General features: G+C 42.4%; 1 protein-coding gene across 2 annotated transcripts in view; it reads left to right on the top strand.

Annotated features, from left to right (window-relative positions):
- COL5A2 (collagen type V alpha 2 chain) overlaps positions 1–19,488 on the top strand; it is a 342,059-nt gene that overhangs the window by 140,739 nt on the left and 181,832 nt on the right. The window contains exon 2 of one of the 2 annotated variants that reach the window (XM_086955351.1): positions 16,912–17,130. In XM_086955351.1, the coding sequence (XP_086811477.1) occupies positions 16,912–17,130 (219 nt within the window). Of the gene's footprint in view, positions 1–16,911; positions 17,144–19,488 lie in introns of both variants that reach the window. The other variant, XM_086955352.1, reaches the window with a different exon arrangement.

Genomic DNA, 19,488 nt, shown 5'->3' with positions numbered 1-19,488 from the left:
GCGTAGGGATAAAAATTACTATTCCCACTCCAGTAGGTGCAACAGTAGGGAAACCATTGGATAGTGTAGGGGTTAAAATTACTATTCCCACTCCAGAGAATACAACATTAGGGAAAGTAAATAATTCATATATTATTCAAAAATCTACAAAAAATATCTATTATTAATTAATTTAAAAAAAATGAATTAACAATAATTAATTAACTTAATCACCTAATAATACTAATTAATTAAACATTAACAAATACATATTTTATAATTTAAACAAATATTATAATTATTTCCAAATAAATAAATAGTAATTAGTTTTATTATTTAATTAATAATTAATAATTTACTTTCCACCCTATGCCCATATAAACCCACTACCCTCTACATAAATTAAATTAGTTACATCTACATAATTACCAATTAATCAATTATTATAAATTAATTAAAAATTTTAAATTAATTAATTAACAAATATAAATTAATTAACAATTAATTACTATTTACTATCAATACATAAATGTACATATTTTATTAATTATAAATAAATTACTTCCCACCCTATTCCCCTATAAATCCACAACCCGCTACAGAATTAAATTAGTTTAATTTACATAATTAACAATTAATCTATTACTCTTAATTAAGTAACAATTTTATTAAAATTATTTAACAAATATAAATAATTAGCAATTAATTACTAATTACTATCAATAAATAAATGTACATATTTAATTAATTATAATTAAATTACTTCCCACCCTATTCCCCTATAAACCCACAACCCGCTACAGATTAAAATTACGCAAAAATTATTAAAACTAAATTAGTTAAATATAATTATTTATAACATAAATACACAATTTTCACACAAATTATTACATAAAAATACACTATAAAAAATTATATATTATTAAAATTTCGATATATTTTACTATGTATATTATATACTTCGATATTTTAACTATCTATATTTTTTACAGTCGATATTACTTCACTTACCTTAAAAACAATATTTTTGTAGTCGATATTCTGTCCTGTCGATATTTTGTCCACTCGATATTAAATACACGATTTTATGTCCAGACGATATTTTTCACTCAATATTATGTCTGTGCACCAATGGTTTCTAAAGGTGTAAATAGTCTTTGCCTTTAATGTTTGTTAAAGTTTGTTTAGCCTTGTAAATATTTGCAATCAATGTCTTTTTCTGTCAGCAATTCTTTGAAAATATAAAAAATACAAAATGATTGACACAAAATAATGGTGTCTAGGCAAGCGACAATAAATTGGTTTCTTACCCTGTATCAAAAAAGCGTATTGAGTCACTGTGGTTTGGGTACTTTGTGTTGTTCACCATGCATCTTCTGGCACCCGGGTCATCCCTTGGTCACCACACATGAGGGGGCCATTGAAATTAAACAGGAAGGATTCCCACTGCCTCAGGTCCTCTTTCACCCGTTGCGTTAGGCGTACCCTATGGTGCCTCTATGTCATACCCCTGGTTAGCCCAGCCAGTCTCCTCGCAAAGGGGCGCCCCGCTGGAATCACCCTTGTGTCAAAATTACATTTTCCCAGCAGCAGCTGCACTTCACCTAGCATGGCCTTCTTCTGTTGCCTCAACCTATCAATTATCTCCTTTAGCTCTGCTACCTTATCGGGTGGCAATCTGCATGTCCCTGCCATCGAGTCTAGCTCTATCCTGAGGAAGGGCAGCTTTGTGGTCAGTCTAGCTGGAAACATAGCAAAGGGTAGCTGTCTGGGTGTGCCGGTAAGAGGTGGAAAGCTGATTCTATGTCTGTTTTTGGTAGCGGGGCCCCCTCCCTTCCTGCCTTATCAGGTCCACCACATCGTCCACCGACGCGTAAGCTACTGAGCAAGCATCCTGCTCCAGCCAGTCTTTGATTGAATCCCCCTGAGGGTGTGACAAATGATGTAGCAACCTGAATTTACCCACCTCCTTCTTGGGCACCACGCCCAGAGGTGATACCACCAGGTCCTCCAGTGGGGGGAGGTGAAGGGGCCGGCCACCCGCCCCAGTTGAACTTCCTTCCCCACCTTCTGTTGTGCCACCCCTGGTTTATCTCTAACTGATTTTGGGTTCCGGCTTTCCTGGGCACCCCTGGGTCCTTTGTAAGGAACTAAAAACCTTGGTGAAACCTTCTGCCAGCCTTTGTCTGTCTGTTGCCTTGGTATAGTGACCTAACAAGTATACCAGCCTGCTGGTTTTTATGGGGGTTCGAAGCAGCTGTCCCCTGCTCTCACCCCCTTGCGCTCCCTCTGCGCCTGTTTTGTCTTTTTTTTGTCTGAAGGCAAACAGCTAACTCTTCTTCACTCAGACTCAACCTAAATGATGCAGGATGTGGGTACAAAGAGGATGTAAACAAATATACAGGGGTGTAACAAGTGCTCCCAGCAGCCCTTGCTCTGTAGGGTGGCATCCACTTCTCCAGAGAGTCCCTTTCAGCCCAAGTTAAATCAATATCTGCTAGATTAGGGAGACTTAGTGGCCCCTTATCACATTCGGCAAAGGGCCCCATCATTCTTACTGATTACACTGTAAATATACCCATTCACAAACCAGCCTTGAATCAGGACAGAAGGTCCTCTTCAGCCTTCCTATGAGGTGATCTCATGAATAATAACTTTAGATTTCTATCTACATTCCATGTTTAGAATCAGCTCCTTACTGGCAGAGTAAGAATGTATTTTCTAAATAAAAAGTCAGACATAAGTGGACTTCACAGATTTCCATATCTTTTTTCATTAAATGGCTATTCCTTTCCTTGGCAGTCATAGGTGTATACTTCATTCATCCCAAATGCCTTCACGTGTTTGATGTTCCATAGGTACTACATCATTTCTCTTTAAGGTGTTCAGCAAAATATGGCATAAAGTGAATTTACAGGCTACCGTAAATCAAACGCGTTTAATTGGTTTCTCAGGAAACTGTTAATGTGGCCGCCAATGTCTCCAGCCGATTATGTATACAATAGAATGCTACCCATTATGTCCTGCAGGTGATTTTTAGAAGCATTGAAGCTTATTTTGAAAAAAGTCACTCAATATAGTGCAGCACCTAAAGATGCTGCGCTGTGTTGCATGGCAGGGAGGGAGCAGAGCAGGAGAGCACCATATCTACAGAGACATCTCTCCCTCCTCCCCTCTCACTAGCGCTGGCACTGATTTCAGCTGCTGTGTGCCATGCACACACCGTAGCGCCATAGCAGTAGGGTGCTTGTCTGAGTCTAGCGTACCCTTCCTGTACAAAATACTATGCCTAGACAAGTTTAAACACGTCTCCCACTTTGTATGTGTGCTGCACTGTGCAGCATGAGTGCAAAGTAGGAAAGGAAAAGAGAAATTAAAAGATTTCTCCTCTTAACACCTCCTTTCAGATGGCGTTAACTTTTGGCACTAAACCCTGTCTACAATTGTTTGTAGAGAGGGTTTTCTGTCAAGAGGCAACGGTGGTTGCATGGGAACGCCCATGTACCTCCCATGTAACTCCCCCTTGGTGCTACGCAAAGCAATGCTTTGTGCATCTTTGCATTACTTATAGGGTACTTTTCAACGCAAAACAAGTTTTGCGCTGGAAAGTAAATTGGCAAAAAAACATTTTGTGCTGGTTAGCGCCACTTTTGCAACACTAACCCAGCGCAAAATGTTTGAAAATCTACCCCAGGGTGTATTTCAGAGAAACATTTACTGAGCATCGCCCATGCTGGCTTAACTTTGATAATAGGTGTTAGATAATACTAGGGTTTGCAAACTGCATCTTTTAAATTACATGTCCTACACAATGTTTTAATCTTTTAATGAAAGAACTCACTATCATGCAGTAGAGATGGAAGCGTTCTCGTCTTAATACGGAAATCCACCTTTGTGGAGGAAACCAGTAAATACTAATTATTTACGGAAATATATATTCACATGTGAGTTCGACCTTTGCTTATCAAGTCTTGTGTAGGCTTGGCATTAGAATCTATGATCTATTGCTCTAGAGAAAGAGTGAGCGTGAAAGACAGAGATGGAAAGATAGAGAGAGAATGAGAATAAATGAGAGAGTGGCAGCGAGAGAGAGCAAAAGAGGTGAAGAAAAGGCGGGAGAGACACAAAGGAAGAAAAGGCACATGGAACAAAGATTCAGAAAGAGCATGAAGAGACAAAAAAAGGTGAAAATGAATGAGAAAGAGAGGATGTGAGTGAGATAAAGGGAAAGGGACAAATAAAGACTAAACGAAGTAGCTACACAAAAAAATGAAAAAATAAGCAGGACTGAAATGAAAACATTATATATCTATAGATGCAGGGAAGGAGGGGTATAGAGTCAATTATTGAGAGAAAGACCTAAACAAGCTTTTAGGAGAGCAACAGAATAAAAGTGAGACTAACAAAGACATTCAGAGACAGAAGGAGAGGGAGCAAAAAAGAGAGTGAGAGGAAAAAAGACACATAGAAAGAGAAAAAGATAAAAAGATTTCTGTAAAAATATAGATCAGATGGTAAAAGTTAAGATGTTTCATGAGTTGTCTATTGTCTGTGAGTTGCCTGAACAAGAGGAAACATGGCAGTCAGAAGATACTGGACCCCAATTGTAACAATCGAGGTTTTTCGCCTCTGGTGACCTGGGACTTGCCTGCTGCTGGACGCCAAACTGGGTAAAAAACACTTCACTCTCAGGCATGCTGAGCAGAGCAGTCCCAGGTTTACTCAGGGGAGGTGCTGGGGGTTGGAGAGCCACAACTCAGCAATGCAACAATCAACACACAATAAATCTATGGTAGCCAGTGCTTTTCATTTAGAAAAGAAAATGTACTGTGCTGCACACAAAACTCAATAGTGCTACTCACAAATTAAATATATAAACAGATGGGCGGATGGACATGCCAATGGGAAGACCCTCTATAGGGCCTCACAAACTATACTGGTATCAACTGGCATCCATGATGGAATTAAGAGGCACAGAACATATGAACCCACTGGAAGGTATTCATGATTTTTCTGAGTAGAGATTTTATGAACTGTCTTGGAACTTCTACTTTGACGCCAAAGTGATCTGATATCAGCATAGATTGAATACTTTCTGGAGATGGGACAAGACAATCTAAATAACTACCACAAACACAGAGGGTTTAGAGAGGTCAATGAGCACCTTAATTGACTCCGTAGAGTAGGATGATGGTTGAAGCTTGTAGTAAATCTACGTATGGTTCAGGACGTGGCACTGATGATTACGAGGGTCGCATTGAAACTCATATACCAAACATCAGGCACCATTGACAGCCAGCACAATCTGGTGATGCACTATGGCCCTTTCAAGAATGGACATCTTCACATGATGCTCGTGATCAACAAATTAATCCCTTTCATTGATTTTGAAGAAATAAATATTCGTTTTTATTTGTGCACTGGTATAAAAAGGATCGATGTGTCAAAAACCAACTTGCTAAAATGAACATATTTGAATGTTGAATTGTAAATCAATTCCCCATATTCATTTTGAATCCAGCGTTGGTTCGAGCAGTGTTTGAAATATAGTAGATTCTTAAAGCACTTATCTACTCCCTCATGATTGTCCTAGCACTAAGGTCAAGTTCCCAAAAGAAGACGCATGAAACCCGAAAGAAACAGAAGAGACACCTATCTAAAAAGCCATGTTTTTAGATTTTTCTGGAACAGAATTTCTGTCTTGGATAGCTTCAGCTGAAGTGGAGAGAGTTCCATAGATTAGATTGCTGAAAGTGATAACAAAAATATGCTTTCATTTTAGCTTTATAGATTCTGTCGGCGTGAAATCAATATCAACTAATTGATGATCAGACTGCCATATTATAATTTGCTCTCATACTACAATGTTTTGTTTTCTTTTAACCCCTTGCATGCTGCTGCGATACTGCGCCTGTGTGGCAGAATCGCGATTGGGCGGGTTTATGACGGCCCCCAGCCGTCATCAGCACACGAGCGCCATAGTGCATGACGGATGGGGGCCGTCATCAGCATGCAAGGGGTTAAATAACATTCCACCATTGTTTGTGTTCAGTAGCGGCTGCTATTGGACGCAGTTGTTGGGGTGGGGGGGTCGAACAAAAGAAAAAACGACTTACCTGAAAGCAGCCACTGAGGCTCTCCTCCATCCTCTTCTTCCTGCCTTTGGTCTGGCTGCAGGAAGGAGTAGGAAGCATCCGGGCTCCCAGGCTCCCCTGAGCCAATCCCAATGCAGCATTGTGATTGGTCTAAGTGCTGTTGTTTGGAGCTCAGGCGGGAAATGGGAGGCTGGGCATATTCCTCACCAGGCTGTGCACTACAGCCTAGTGGGGAAGATGCAAAGTGTGCATGAACATTTGGGCGGCCCAAGAGGGCCAATCAAGCAGTCTTGCACACATATGAAGTGCAAACCCTCCTCCCCCTGCTCTGGTCAGCCCTGCCCCACCCTGCCCGACAGCCACTGACTGCAATAGGAAAGCTAAAATGATAACAACGATACGCTATTATCATTTTATTTTTTACTTTGTGCAGCGGGCGACGCTGAGGAGCAGCCACCGTTTGCGTTGGCAGACCCTGTCTCAAGATTCAAGCTCCTATACTAAAAATTCACGGATTTTAACAAATGTTTGTAGAAATATACTGTTAGCTCATACCCGAAAAGAAACAAGTGTCTGAGCTCTATAACGTGAAATGTCAATGAAGTCTGTTTAGTTAATTGCGGATTTGACTAGAAACCACTGAGTATGCCATATGGCTGGAAGCACAGAAAGGCTGAGTGGTGGGGAAAATGCGTCTCATGCTGGCACACAAAAAGTACAGGAAATCCCTTTAAAGCCAAAACAATAAGTCATTTTATGCTTTCAAGTGCACAGTAATGGAAGCATTTTTTTGTCTGGGAGAATGAAATAAAATGTATTTCCAACTAGAAGCCTTGGTGTGCCAAGTTAGAATATTAGCTCAGGGCACTTTTGTATGTGGTTTCAATGAACCCCAGTGGCCAGACAGATGCCTTATTATTAGCTTTGGTGAGATCATACTGCTATGAACAGACTGGGGTGTAAACAATGGCTCCTAGCTAATAAATACCATATAACATGCTTTATTTGACAATGTTCCTATTTGTCAGTATCTCTACAGTTTTTAGTGACATCAATAAACAGGATTACTCGTCAGGATTTCTTTTTTTTTTTGGGGGGGGGGCCTTATTAGATATGTGTTCGGGGTCTTCTTTTGATCTTCAGGTTAGCACTATTCTGTGGTTAGAAAGGATATTTTGTTACAGAAAGATGCTTCTCTGTAGTTTACAATTTTAAATCGTTGGGGAAGATGTGATCAGGAAGGACATTGCTGGATGTCCAATGGAATATCCGTCTTCCATGTCGGCAGAGCTCGCAATCACCATGTAGTGATCAAATGTAACTTTCCTCAAATGAGCTGTGGCGAAATGGCGTTAGAGAGAGGTCAGTCCATCATTGGGACCATTCGATCTTAATCTCTTTCTGGAATTCTCAAATAAAATGACAAATGTTACGTGATGCTGGTTGTGGTCGTCTCTCTGGTAGTGGTTCTTCAGTAGCTAGCGCTTTGACACCCTCTGGCATAATGCCCTTTAAAAATCAAATTCTCGAATTCAAATTAAATTGGGACTGTGATGAGTATCTACATACTTCACAGGTTTGTTCTAGTTTTTTATTATTATAGGTCAAACCACAAACCACATAGTTGTGAGCCTTCCTCTGATTTGACCTGTTTGCAGCATTTGATACTTGGCCAGGCAACACACCTGGTTCCAGATCATGCAAACTGCTCCAGTGGTTGGAAACTTTACAGGGGTTTGGGCAGATTTGAACTGATGCTGGCCAGTTTGCAATGATGTGCCACAATAGTCAGTGAAAACATGACATACACTACAAGTCAAAAGGCAACATTTTGTATTAGTTGGTAGAAGCATTCTTTGTTCAAGACTGGTGCAAAATCAAACAGCAAACATGCTGGAACTGGAGCAATTTAAGTGGCCTTGGAGCCAAATATACAAAATGTTTTAGCAGTCACAATCTCTGCAACTTACTAAATTTGTGGGTTTGTAATTGCTAAATAGTTTTTCCATATGTACCAAACCAATTGTAGGAGTTGGTAACGCATATAATGGTATTAGAAATGGTTCATGAATTGCATGTTGTGAGCATCCCTTCAAAATAGTGATTCAGTGCCCTATACGTCAATGGTTTGTGACTGGAATTCTGGTTGCAAACCATTGATAAGTTACCAGCTCCGAAGTTGGGGTAGTAACTCATTCATAAAAGGGAGGCAGTCCTATTTGGACCCTGTGCAAATTGTGATGGAAGTTCCTGAGGACCATTACAATCTCTCACTGAAACTTTAATACCCTCTCACACATACTTTAAAACACTTGGCTGTATTAACTGTTTGGGCAAGCAAGAACGTAGAGCTATACATGTTGGTTTCATTAACATGCTTAAGGTACTAGCGTGGTACAAAACGTTACCCCTTTAAGGGGTAAATGAAACGCTTAATTACATTTGCAAATGCTAAGGAGAATGGATTCTTCATTCAGCAGTTTACATTTCCTAAAGAAAAAGTTGCCAGCATTACCTAAAATGTTTCAGTAGTAAAATAGGTTAGTGGCACCATCAAGTCAATATATACTCATATAAGCTATAAAATTAACTAGAATTGATGTGATCATATATGTCGAAAATGGATTTAAAGGATGTAAAATTCAAGAAAACAAGCCCACTGGCATGTGGGAAACTCAAAAACAATTATGTACCCCAGTATAACTGCAACTCAAGAAGTTCAGAAAATTGATAGTTATTTCTAGAGGTTAGTTAATATTTTAAAACAAATAATAAAATTTACAAAGGGAATACCGAGAAAGTACTTATAAGGTTGGGGAAGAAAGGATTGCCAGTGTGAAACAATATCAGCAATAAATTAGGAAACACAGTGATACTAATAATAAAAAATTAAAAACCAGGCAAAGCAGATGATCATGCTTGAACGGAATCAAAACTAACTCTAAGGGCCGCATTAGGATGGCGTGCGGACTTTGTCCGCCCACCATCCTGACGTAAAACGGGACCGCCCGCCATAAGAGCGGCGGCCCCGTGGGAGCCATTAGGATGCGCCCGCCACACTGGCGGGTGCATCCCGCTTTTCGCAATGCTAAAAATGCACATTGCCCACTTCAATGCACAACGTGCCAGGCACTGTACGGTGCCTGCCACGTTGTACAGTGAAGTGCAGGGGTTACCATTGGTACCCCCCATGTGCATCCCACAACCCCCGGAGTCCCTGGAGGCCCCCAACCGTCTCCCATAAGACATTCCTGCATGTTCCCACCCACATCCTAATATGGATGGCGGTGTCTAACAGACACTGTCACCATATGAAACTCTTTCCCGCCCAGTCAACTCGTTGACCGGGTGGAAAAGTGGCCATAGTAATATGGCGGGGGAAATGGGTGGCGGGGGGAAATGGGTGACTGTCGGGGACGGATGTTGGGCGGATCGCCACCGCCCACATGGCGGTGGCGATCCGCACGACATCCTAATGGGGCCTTAAGTTCTCTAAGTGTTAGTTCTGGACTGGATCTTTTATGCAAAACACACAGCAAAACACACATTACTGCCATTTTGAGCAGTACCAAGTCAATAGATGCAATGATATTCCTTCACCATAGGCAGGGCTGCAATGTCACTTCTCCAAGTAGGGGTATTCATTTCTTAGATTCTTAGCCATGTAAACTCACCATCATAATGGTTGAGGAGCTTGAAATTATCTGCTAATGGGGTATTTCAATACCAAACCTATTTCGAGTACTATGTTGACTGATATGGTTTGCCCTATCTGTAGGAAATCATAGAGACACTTAACTATGGCTAGTTACAGTTAGTATGAGTTTTCTAATGCTCGCTTTACATTGCAATGTTGGCCCAGGTCAAACATAAAGGTTAGACTACATACTGCACCGTTACCAGGCATTGTAGAAACACGCCAGGGCTGAAAGTCCCCAAGCTGTGGTGATTGTAGGTGGGGAAGCATGGTGAGCATATACACTAACCACAAATCAAGGATGTTTGTAATGCAAATAAGTGCTATTCAAAGGCAGTGTTTAATGCAGAAACAATGTCGGTAATGCAGCACAGTTGCCTCAATGGAGTAAAGCAAACATGATTGCATGCATGGGTGTTGCGTGAGAAAACCCACGCAAAGCCCATTGAATGCTTGATGCAGAGTAAGGCGAGGCAGCGACTTGCGCTGCTTTTGTTTTACTCCATATCTACGAGGCCATGCAGAGCCACGCAGTGTCTTTGCGTCGCCTCATAGATATGATTGAGAGGCTGCGCCAACAGAGCGTCAAAAAAAGTGACTTACCAGCGGTGCAAGCCTCTCATAAATAGGCCCCCAAAGGAATACTGGGGCAGTGCTAAAGGATAAATCAGCCAAGGAACGTGAATAATGGGCGCAAAAGAAGAGCAAAAGAGTGAAAGGTAAAAAGAAAAAAGTAAAGAGTGGAAGAAAAAAGTGTGATAAGCAGGTTGGATGAATTGATGGAAGGATGAAATGGATGGATACATAGAAAGTGGAAGAATGGATGAATTGAAAGATGACGGGCTGGAAAAGTGAGAGTTCATCAAAGGGTGAATTAGCGAATGGTCGGATGGAAGAAAAAGTGAAAGGGTGGATAGGAAACTGGAAGGATGGAAGGAAGAATGGAAAAAAGCTGAAGGGCCGGGCTGAAGTGAATCTTCTAGGGTGGGTCGGGCTCCCTCTCTTTGTGCAATAAGAAGTGCGGTTTAAAGTGGGGCGTACTTTCATGTTGTGTCTACTCCCTCGATTCACAGTAAAACCGTGACTGAATGACGGATTTACAGAATGTATCAACATGTACGCTAAATTGTAACCCGAAGCCTGCACTTTCATGCGATTCCCTCACTGCTTTAAAACACCACGTCAGGCTGGACTAACACAGGCACTAAATATACACTTTTGAATTCTTTTCTGGTCCTTGCGCAACAGTTTCCACTGCTGTTAGATGATTAATCGCGCGTTGTCCGGAACAATATTCTCCCTTTTCCTAGATAGCAAACGTTTAAAACGGGAATATTTTTTTAGACAAGCTGAATCTTTTCGCAGCTCTCTCGCTGTGGCATTTAAGAAAGGGTGCGGTCACTGGCGTTCAGAAGTGCACATCTGCTTTGAATTATTGAGGTTTTGATAGATGGGTTTTTACTGCCACCTAGTGGATAGTTGATGAAAAATCTTGAAGTATTGCGACACAATCACCATTGAGTCTCAGTCGAGAGTCAATTAGTTTAAGATTAGAACCCCCTCGTCCTAAGTGACATCATGAAGTAGAATAGAACCGATTTGGGTTCGTTGAAGACTATCTTAAAACAACCGTGTACATCTTTTTCAAGGAAAGAAACGTGAAGCACTCTGCATGTCTGACCTTTTCCTTCCTAATGTAGGGCCAGCCATAGGAATGAATGGTAAATGTACCCAGTTCATAGGTGTTTTTTTCATTTATGTTGTAGCGTCACAATCTCACTGGCTGGATGTAACTGCATTGTGTTTGGATATTTTCTTTCATGTTAAGGTAAAATTCCAGCATGCTAATCCTATGTAGTGAAGTTTTTCTATTTCGTGTCATTATTATTAGCCATCATGTAAAGAGCACCATTTCAATCGACCTTACATTTCAGATTACTTTTGGTGAAGCCTTAAAGTGGTGCCATTAGCAGGCAGCACGGTGCAGCAGCTGCAAATGCTGTGCTGCGCGAGGAGAGAGCAGGAGAGCGACATATTTACAGAAATATGACAATGTCTTCCCCCCTCCCTAACGCTGGTGCAGAAATGTGCGGCTGCGCATCACAGACACACCTGTGCACCATAGTGCAAGGGCGTCTCCATAAGTCTAGCATAGGTTTTGCACTGGAAGGAGACCCTTCCAGTACATAGTACAATGCTCAGACTCACTTTAAACGTGTTCCCACTTTGTATGAGTGCTGTACAGTACAGCACACGTGCAAAGTCGGAAAATAAAAGGAGGAAAAAAGCATTTCTCCTTCATAGCGCCTTTCTGAAATGGACGCTATTTTCTGATGCTAAATCTTGTTTACTATTTTAAGTAAATAGGGGCAGATTTATGTCGGACTTGCGCCACGTTTAAGCCGCCGTTACGTCAAGCAACGGCGGCGTAAACTTGGTGCATCCCTGTGATCCATTTACAACGTGACGCATCTAGGCAGATGCGTCACGTTGTAAAGCCCTGCGCCACATGTGGGCTTTCCGGCGCATGGTGGGCGTTCCGGGGCAGGTGCGCTTCGCAAAAGTGTTTGCGTGAAATCTACAAGATTTCACGCAGGCACTTTTAGGCCAATGCTGCGTCAAAACCCTGCGCCTGCTTGAAGCAGGCATAAGGCTTGACGCAGCATTGGACATATATGGCCCCCCAGAGCATTGCTGGAGCTGCGTCGCGCTTGCGACGCAAATCCAGCAATGCGCCACCTTTACGGCACCGATGCGTCACAAATCTGTGCCGTATTTGCCCAATGGTGCGCCGCGCCATGGGTGGCGGAGCTGTGGCGCACAATAACTGGTGCATCCCTGGGGATGCGCCAGTTATTGTAAATCTGCCCCATAGAGCTTAGCAAGAGAAACCTTGGTGGTTTGAATGGGACGCTCTTGGTGCTGAGTAATGCAAAGCAGCGCTATGTGCTCCTTTAGGTTACTTTCAAGTGATTTTTCAGTGTAAAACAGGTTTAATGTCAGAAAGTAAAGTAAATAGATAAAAAAAAATTAGGGTTGTTTTGCATCACTTTTATGACATAAACATGGCGTTAAATCTTAATAAATAAACCCCTGATTGTTGCCTAGCACCAATGCAGGCACCCTTATGCCATGGTGCAAGGGATACCTTCCTGCACAAAAACAACCCTTTCAGGTATTTTCCTCTTTCTACATTTGCTGCAGACTGCACCACACATAGAAAGAAAAAATAACAAGGACAAATAAAGATACTTCTCCCCGCTCCGCCTCTGATATGAAGGTGTTCCTTTTTGACGCAACCCTGTTTCACTAACCTTAGTAAGTCTGGGATTGCATCAAAACTCATGCGTGGTTGCATGGAAACACACACGCTCCACCCATGGAGCACCTTCCCAATGCAGAGCAATGCAAGACAACAATTTGCACTACCTTGCGTAACTCTGGATATGCAGAGCCACACAAGGTGGCTCTGCAGAGCTTAGGAGCGCTCACTAAAGGGCTGCATGGCCCTGCATTACCTGGCAAGATGCAAGTGCAATGCAAGCCCTTTGTAAATCTGGCCAAAAGGCCCAAGTAAACCTTCTTACAACCAGCAAGCACCAATGAGAAGACCCCGGAGTCGCTTTATCATGTGGTCTTTGAACCCTTTTTTCCTATAGTGGTGAAAATGCTCAAGTACATTTACCACCAAATATTTTGGTGGAGAATCAATAAAACCCCTCATTAAGATGTCTTTAAAATCAATATTTTGTCGTCATCATCATTGGTCTAAAGTGACTAATATGTACAATTTGTTCAAAATTCCTTCTTCACATGTGCAGGCGAGCCCTCGTCGCTTTGTAGAACAGTCTCTAAATATTGTCAACTTTTACTGCTCTAATGTGTTTTTAAAAAGATAACTTGGTTCATATTTCTGAGAGATCAGCCATAGGCCTCAGCATAGGATTTGCTGAAATGTAAGACAATAACTTTTCTTTACAGAGCATAAAGACCACTGTTTGCCATTTAGCAGCTCTGTAAATAGTAACCATTAACTCATTAAATGGTGCTCGATTTATTCATACAGTAAAAATGAATGGCTGGTTTGGACCTAACAGAATTTAAATGCATGACATGAACTTCGCACACCGTTTTCTCAACAAGAACTTAGTCAACGAGCCATGTTGTTGACTTTAAGACACTTCATTCATTCATCCAGCCATTTCTTTCAGTTAGCTAGCTCGATGCAGAGTGCACAAAAATAGGGAAGGTTCAATACAAATTGCAGATATGCACAGGGGAGGGGAAATGCTGAAATTGTACCTCATCTGTGGCAACAAAATAACGTGAGTCAGCCTTGTTGCTAGACCCAAGCACTGATTGGTGGGGCTCTGAGATACTGCAAGCTAATGGGACCAGCACCATGACAAGGAACCAGACTCCTTTGGTAAGATCCACGTGAACACATTTCTAGTGCTTCTGACAAGCAGATCCTTCTGCACTGGCAGATGGCTCAACTGCAGTAGGAGCTGGTGTTGTGGAAGAGTGGCGGCGGGGGATTTGAAGGGCTCAAAATAAAAAAGTAATAAACTTACCAGTAGCCGGCACAGTTGCGTTTTTTTGCTCCACTTCTCCCAGTCTCAGGCTCCCAGACTCCCCTGCAGCCTATCTCAATGAGAGCAGCATCAGGATTCGCCTGAGCGCTGTCGATGTACGCTCCCGTGGAGACTGGGAGCCCGTCCAGTGTGCCTGCTCTCTCCAGCCTGGCAACGCAGCTCAGATTGGAGATGGTCTGGCCGGCCTTAGACGGCTGGCCAAATCAACGTGCACCCTAATCACAGTGCACTATCACTCCTCCAGCACCTGTCGCCCCCATCGCTCGACCCCCAAAGACTTGTCAGGAAAGGAAAAATAAAAAGATAATTAAAAGTGTTTATTAACGTTTTATTTTTCCTTTCCTGCCGTTTTGAGGTATCTGGCAAGGAGGGCGGGAGAGGGGGGTGACGCTCCTCCGTGATAGTGGAGGAGACGCGGCTGCACAACCGGCGTGCCTGGGTGGAGGATGGCCATCAGCTTGGGGTTGGTGAGAGATCACCACTCTTTCTCAAGACTTGCCCTGCACCTGCCCGCGCATGCTCGGATTGGCTTGGAGATTTGTTGGGATGTATGACGTTATAACGCATACCATTACAACTACCTACCATTACAACGCGACCATTACAACGCATACCATTACAACGCATAGCGCTTAGAGGTGCTGGATAGTGGTAAGTATAATTTACTATTCCAACTCCAGTCCCCGTGGACACTAGGGAAGGTGTTGGATAGTAAATTAAACTTATTCCCTATCCTAGAGCGCCCCCCAGCGCAATGCGTTGTAATGGTATGCGTTGTAAAAGTTGCGTTGTAATGGTAGGTAGTTGTAAAAGTTGCGTTGTAACAGGTGTATACCGATTTGTTGATGCCCCTGTTCCTGAAGAGGGGTTATGCCACGTTCGAGGTGGGTGTAGAAGAAGATTAGTTTCTACCCTAGCCGCCAAACTTTGTTCACCTATAAACCAACCATTGACTTCGACTCCTGGGTTTAGCAGCAGCTGGCAGAGGACAGATTGGAGGCAGAGAAGAGGCTGAGCCACTGCCAACCACGAGGGCACTGTCCCAGTCACTGCTATGTCTCTAACAGCTGAGAGGAGGTTATTGCCTTCCTGCAACCGAAGTTAAAATGGGGCCAGAAATGTAATCCAGCTATTGGCTGCAGAGATCCCACGTTTGGCAAGGGCTGCTGCACAGATGGATGGAGCAAGAACACAATGTTCAGCCACTGGTTTAGATGCAGTTTTATATAACATTTTTCACACAGATGTTTCCCCAAAATGCTAAGAAGGCAGTCAAGTATCAAACAGAAAACCTGCTTCTGATGCAGTGTATTTTTTGTGTACAAAATATATAATACTTATAAATCAGTGGTACCTATATGTTATTTTGCTATATTTTATCCACATCTCACAGCAACACCCTTTGCCCGCCCCTTTCACACTAAGTGTAGCGTGAAAGGCTGCTTTATTTACAAGGCGGCATTAAGCCAAGGCACCTTGTAAATAAGGCAAAGGGTTTATCGCCACAGGAACGTCACAAAAAAGTGTTGCTCCTGTGCAGTAAGCCCTTGTAAATATGTCCCTAATTTCCTTCAATGAAGCATGGTGTGATGTGAAAGGAAGCAGACACTGCAGTTGGTATCACTTCCTTCGAAATTCTGCCCATCGTTTTGTGCACCCTAATCAACGACTGTCACACTCTGAGGGTGACAGTTTATATAAAACGCTATTCAGGAGAACAGAATAATTCAAAAGCCCTGCAGGACTGCTGGCAGGTGAATGTTTCAGGTTCCGCTGACAGTAGTGATGAAAATAACTGAATAACCTATCCATCACTTAAATTACTTTCTTATTTCACTATACTAATTCAACACTAATCCTTTATGGGTCCCGGAGTAGCTTGCTACTCACCGAAAAAGTGCTTTCCCGCCTCGTCAGGGGTAGTAAGAAAGAAATAGAAACGCAATTACAATACAATAGAATACAATAGCTATGTACCTGCGCCGGAGTGATGGTTCAGTGAATGTAAATCGCAACATGCATTGCCTGCCTGTAACTTCGGACATCACACTTGCACGTTCCTTGCACCGAGAACTGATTCAGCATTATTATATGGTTAATAGCCTCTCATTTAAGTGCAGTTTCCGTGATTGCAGCCGCTACTGCTTTGGACTCTCTGGGATGACCATTAGCTCTCATATCAATGATCGCTTTTGAGATTTAAGGGATTTCAAATCTGATTTTTGCTATGTGCCATGCAATATTCTTTTGGTGAGTCACACCAACAATTCCCTATCACCCATGTCTTCATTGCTCCAGCTTACATTTTATTGTTCCTCCTTTTACTGTCTCTCTCATCCACACTATTCACTTGCCTTGTATGTACTCATTTGTCTGATCTTTGATTAGCAAAAAAGACTTCTGTCTTCCAAAAGTTATTAGATTGATCCATACATTGAATACATTTGGCCTTGTCCTGATCCGTTTCAGAAACCATGCTGCGAGTCTGTGGAAAGATGTGTCAGTGAATGCAGATCCTGCTCTGAGCTCTTCGTTTTCATTGCAGGAGATGTAGGTAGTGCCTGCAGGCAAGACGGCCAGACGTACATGAACCAAGACATTTGGAAACCCTCGCCATGCCAGATCTGCGTCTGCGACAGCGGAGCCATCCTCTGCGATGAGATCCAGTGCCCTGACATCACCGACTGCGACAGGCCCGAGATCCCCAGTGGAGAATGCTGTCCAGTGTGTCCGAACACTGGGGGTGGGAACATACCCTATGGAGGTCAGTCGGACAAGCATTGCATGCGCCATTCATTGGGAGTTATATTTGTGTCCTTAAACATAGAAATGCATGTGATTAAAAAACAACAACATGTCAGAGTACATGGCAGCTGCCACTACATCACCCCATTGTAGCCCGCACCAAGGGCTAAATGGGTCATTAAAGCCCCTCTATCTGAGTTATAATTGTGGTTGCTCTTTGTTTGAAATTTCCGGTACTATCATGCTGAGGAACTTGTCATTTCAGATTAAATGGATTAGTTTAGAGAATGATGGACATGTTTTTTAAGCCTGACAATGAAAGGTGCTCGACTTCAGTAAAAGGGAAATAATATGGTTTCGGAAAATATTTTAATAAAAGTGTGCACCTAAGTATGAATAGGTATTTTTGTTCAGGTATGACTTGATAAAGACATTTACAGTGAACTGCATTTAGACTGACTGTGCCTTTATTATCAGTTGGTCATTAGTGCCCATCGGTGAAGTTTATTTCACAAAACCCAAATCACAGCGAGACAAGAGAGTAAAAGACCCAATAGCCGTAGGTAGTTCCTTTTATTTAGTAGAAGATCCTCACTTACATCAGCTGCTGATTTGAACACTGTTGTCAGGTATCCAACCTAATTCAATCTTACGATATTACGCAAACCCCTTAGCCCACTTTCTCTACCAACCCAATCAGTACTACAAGAATTCTTCAAAGATGATGTTCTTAACCCTGCCCTTTCAACATACCAAGACTGTTTCAAGACTACCTGTTTCACCACACAATGCCCAAGGTGTATTTCAGGGGTTGCAGGTGTGTCCCTAAATGTTCCAGAGTCCAAGATTTTCAGTTATTATATGTATGACTCTAACTGTTTTTGTATGAGCCAAATAATTCTGATAAAGTAGGTCATTAAAGCGGAATTGGACAGAGTTACTATTTCCTCAATGTTCTTATTATTTTTGTGTGTCTGTCTTTATATGACCAGGTATAACCATAAGTGAACTTGCAGGAGGGGTTATAATTGCTAATTTCCATGCACAACATTAGTTCAATGATCCAGAATTCTTAACACTTACTAAAAGTTGTAGAGTCGATGGCAGCATTTTATTTAATCAGGGCACTGTTTCCATACTGCTCAGTGAGGCCACATGTCACATTTTTCTGTGGCCTATTGTTGTATTATGATGGTATTTCCATTATAGCAGGATGACACCTTACATAACTTTCTTAGAAAATTCTGTATTAATTACTAATTACTAATAACTGATCGTGGCTAACATGAAATAATTGTGCCATGTCTGTGAATTAGTCTTTGGACTAAAATCACAATATGCAAGTGTTAGAGCAGGGAGTCTCTAGTTGGCAGAGGTAGGTACCTTTGACCAAATTTGGACCCTTGCTTCTAGTCAGGGTAGCTTGGCACGAGCAGACAGGCTCAGAGGCAGTGTGTAAAGGAGTTGTGAACAAATACAGTAAAACAGTGAAAACACTACAGATGGACACCACACAAGTATAGAAAAATAAGTAATCTTTGCTAGACTTAACACAAGACCAAACAACAAAAATCCACAATACTGTAATCAAAAATAGGCTTTAAAATGGTAGAAAATAGTTCAGTTCAATCTTTATGGTAAATGCGACACTTTACTCTCAAAGTACCTTTGATGCGTCACGCAATGCAACAAAAGGGTCGCAGGGAAGGTGATGCGTCGGTTTCTTGCTTCGGGGGAGGTGATGCGTTGGTTCCTTACTGCAGCGCAGGGGAGGTGATGTGTCGGTTCCTTACCGGAGAGGCGGTGATGTGTCAGTTTCTTACTGTGATCCGGTGCGATGCGACAAGATGGCATCTCGATGTGATGCGACAACGTTGGATGTGATGGGTGCATGCCTGACTGGCAAGCGGCAAACTCGGTAACTTCTGAACAGCGACAGGCCCTGTGACACGCTTCTCCGGTGATGCGACAGCAACCTCTGCGATGGTGACACGCTTCTCCGGTGATGCGACACACTTCATCAATTATGTGATGGCGATCAGCTGCAGCAGCAGCGCTTCTTTGGCGTTGCCATGGCAACTGTTGCGGCGGCGTTGTGCTTCCAGCTCCCAGCGACTCATAGTCTCTTCGGAGGGCCCGAAACAACAGTAGGCACCTCTCTGCAGGCAGAATTCCACAGCAAGGGAATTCAGGGCAGCTGGGGGTGAAGTCTTGTACCCTGAGACTTCAGGCCGGAGACAGGCTCAGTTTAAGCCCTTGGAGATTCTTCTTCAAGATTGCAAAAGTACACACAAAGTTCCTTTGCTCCTTTCCTTGGCAAATAAAGTAACCACCGCAGGCCAACCCCAACAGCACAGCACAGGGGGAGTCTCCTTCT

Source organism: Lissotriton vulgaris, chromosome 2_1 (assembly GCF_964263255.1).
Source record: "Lissotriton vulgaris chromosome 2_1, aLisVul1.2, whole genome shotgun sequence".
NCBI lineage: Eukaryota > Metazoa > Chordata > Amphibia > Caudata > Salamandridae > Lissotriton > Lissotriton vulgaris.
Note: the sequence above shows the minus strand (reverse complement) of the source record. Positions and strands in the feature narration are given on the sequence as shown.